We start from the raw sequence: 2,461 nt of genomic DNA, 5'->3' as shown, positions 1-2,461 counted from the left end.
AAGCTCAACATTAATATCTCCGATGACAGTTAAGTCTTAAGGTTTGTTTTCACTATGTCAAATTCAATGGCATTTGACATCAAATAAGTAAAAAACCCATTGTCAAATGAGATTCAAAATCGGTATATCGATTGATTTCGATCAGGATAGATCTTTAGTCGTGTACATGCGCTGCTATATCGGCTATCTATATATTTTTATATCAAAATCTCATTTTTGTGAAAAGTGCAGACAAAGGGCCTTGAATATAAGCCCTCGATATATACATATGTATCTCAAACATTATTAGGGAGGTTCTGCAATTCACTTTCAAGTAACTTTGAATTCAAAGTGAATGGCGTTGAAATTCATTCGGACGCGAATAGCAGAACCTGCCTGGATGGGTCAATTCGTAAATGCATTTCTGCGGCATTACTGCAAAACACAGCCACTTTTATTTCTAAACTATAATTGGTGGAAACGCCCAACATGCGTATACACTGTTAAATGTCGAATTGGGACTAATTTGCGAAAATAAGGCATTTCCATAGTAAACAAGTTTAAATCTTTATCGTAATTCTGCTTGTTGCATTTACGAACTGACCCAATATCTTTGCAGTGCCATTACAACAAACAATTAAAATTATTTCAGTTTTTACATTAATTAAATATTTATTCGCATTTTTGTGTGATTTAGTGTATAATCTTCATACTTCGCTACCTCTGCTGAATCATTTATGTCATTTAGGTAATATTTTTTTTCAATATATGTAGATTAAAAATACTTATGTTAAACATATGCTGTAGTTAATATACTCAAATATGCAAATATTCCTTTTTTAATAGTAATTATTTTAATTGAGACCTAATTTATAAGAATTACAAGTAATTCACTATTTCTAGAGTATCCATGTATGGTGTTACAAACTCACCAAATAGATCATAATGTGGTGAAACATAAAAAAATAAAAATATCGAATGTAATAAAATTTTATGTATGACTGCTTGTGGTTGTAATGTTGTAGTGTTTCTTGTAATATATATCATTTTCCATTTTGTGTAACTAAACTTAAATTAACTACAACTATTTTTTTTATATTACATAAAAGTTAATTCTGTTTTCATAAACAATAAATATGAGGTTGTGAACCCTTTAATAAAAACACTTAACTAATACGAAAATTAAAATATAGATATAAATGAAAATTCATGCGCAAATATTCAACTGCCTATTTCACCGCCAAGCATTACAAGCTCCCGCCCATAAAATGCAACTTTTCAGCCATGCATTTAAGTCCACGTTTTCGGCATACTAAATGGTCCCAACCGCTTATGCTCGTCAACAGCACGCACTGCAAAGTAATAACGTTGACCTTCTTGGAACTGTGTCAACGTAACCGCCATCGGTAGTAACATTGCTTTCACATCGCCAACATGCCTCCACGAATCAACTGCTGGCGGACCGGATGTCTCTTGGTAAGCATAAATTTGATAAGTCACACATTCCGAAAACCGTTCCATAGAATCCTCCATAGTCCAAGAAATGACAATGCCATTCTCAAGATTACTAATACGTATGGTAGGTCTGGGAGGTGGCAGTTTCCAGCCGGGATTGAAGGGTTGTGGCGGTGTATTCGGCAGCGGCGCAGGATGGCTGTACTTGCGTACCGGCGGCGTTGGCATATTCGCAGGACTGATGTGTACGCGCGTAATGCTGGTGCCGGGCGGTGTGGAGATATTTGACATGAGTGCACTGTTATTGGTTTTTGTTGCTGTTGTAAGTTAAGAAAAAAAATGTTATTATTTTAATTTAATGCCAGGCACAACTCCAAGTATTGCAAACTTACCCGTCATAGGACTCTGTTGTCGTATACCACCTACTGGCATTCGCACAGCTGTCTGCTGGTTCATGGGCATGCGTGTCAGCGGTGGCACACTACGATTTGAGTTCATTATCTGTGAGTTGATGCCAATGTTGGTGTTGATACTCCGCTGGCGTATTGATGGTGTTGCAGTAGCAGTACTAGCCACCTCATCTTCGTCTGTAAGATCAATTACTGCTTTCTCCTTCGGTTTAGCCGAAGCTATTGTTACAGTGCCCACTGCTGGTGAGGCTTGATTCAACTGGTTCATGTAGTGATCCACGGATGCATTAGGCGATGTGCCTGTTGTTTCGCCGGGCCGTCGGAACTGTGTCGGTTGTTGGACTAAGACAGTGCTAACAGACTTCGGCTGAAGTTTCCGCCTGTTTGCAGAAAAAAGAAACAAGTTATTTTTGTGGCCTACATATTCAAAAAAAAAACACATGTAAAAACAAACAATTAGCGCTTTTGACAAATGCTAGACCGAACTTTTCCTTCACTTTGTGCTCTGCGCCTTGACAAAATCACAAAATAGAGGAGTGGCGACCGGTAAAATACTTAGTGTGCCTATGCCATACTACGGAATGGAAAATTTTGGCGATTCATTTCTCGCTAATAAG

At 37.5% G+C, this 2,461-nt stretch overlaps 1 protein-coding gene across 1 annotated transcript; it reads right to left on the bottom strand.

Moving 5' to 3' along the window:
• Nucleotides 1-625: 625 nt before the first annotated feature.
• On the bottom strand, nucleotides 626-2,262 carry LOC118732400 (activating transcription factor 7-interacting protein 1-like). Its single transcript, XM_036461530.1, has 2 exons — nucleotides 1,827-2,262; nucleotides 626-1,751 (listed from the first exon to the last, which is right to left on the bottom strand). The coding sequence occupies exons 1-2, from the start codon at nucleotides 2,110-2,112 to the stop codon at nucleotides 1,270-1,272; spliced, it is 768 nt and encodes a 255-aa protein (XP_036317423.1). The 5' UTR covers nucleotides 2,113-2,262; the 3' UTR covers nucleotides 626-1,269.
• Nucleotides 2,263-2,461: the final 199 nt, after the last annotated feature.

This window comes from Rhagoletis pomonella, unplaced genomic scaffold (genome assembly GCF_013731165.1).
Source record: "Rhagoletis pomonella isolate Grant_MI unplaced genomic scaffold, Rhpom_1.0 Rhpom_scaffold_19745, whole genome shotgun sequence".
Classification (NCBI taxonomy): Eukaryota; Metazoa; Arthropoda; class Insecta; order Diptera; family Tephritidae; genus Rhagoletis; species Rhagoletis pomonella.
The sequence above is the reverse complement of the archived record's forward strand: the minus strand, read 5'-3'. Positions and strand labels throughout refer to the sequence as shown.

Bases quoted from the DNA above. Each gene is read 5' to 3' on its own strand.
- LOC118732400 (XM_036461530.1), bottom strand. From the start codon at position 2,112: ATGAACCAGTTGAATCAAGCCTCACCAGCAGTGGGCACTGTAACAATA. The intron at 1,752-1,826 runs GTAAGTTTGCAA...AACTTACAACAG, and splicing joins ACAACAGAGTCCTATGACGG to CAACAAAAACCAATAACAGT.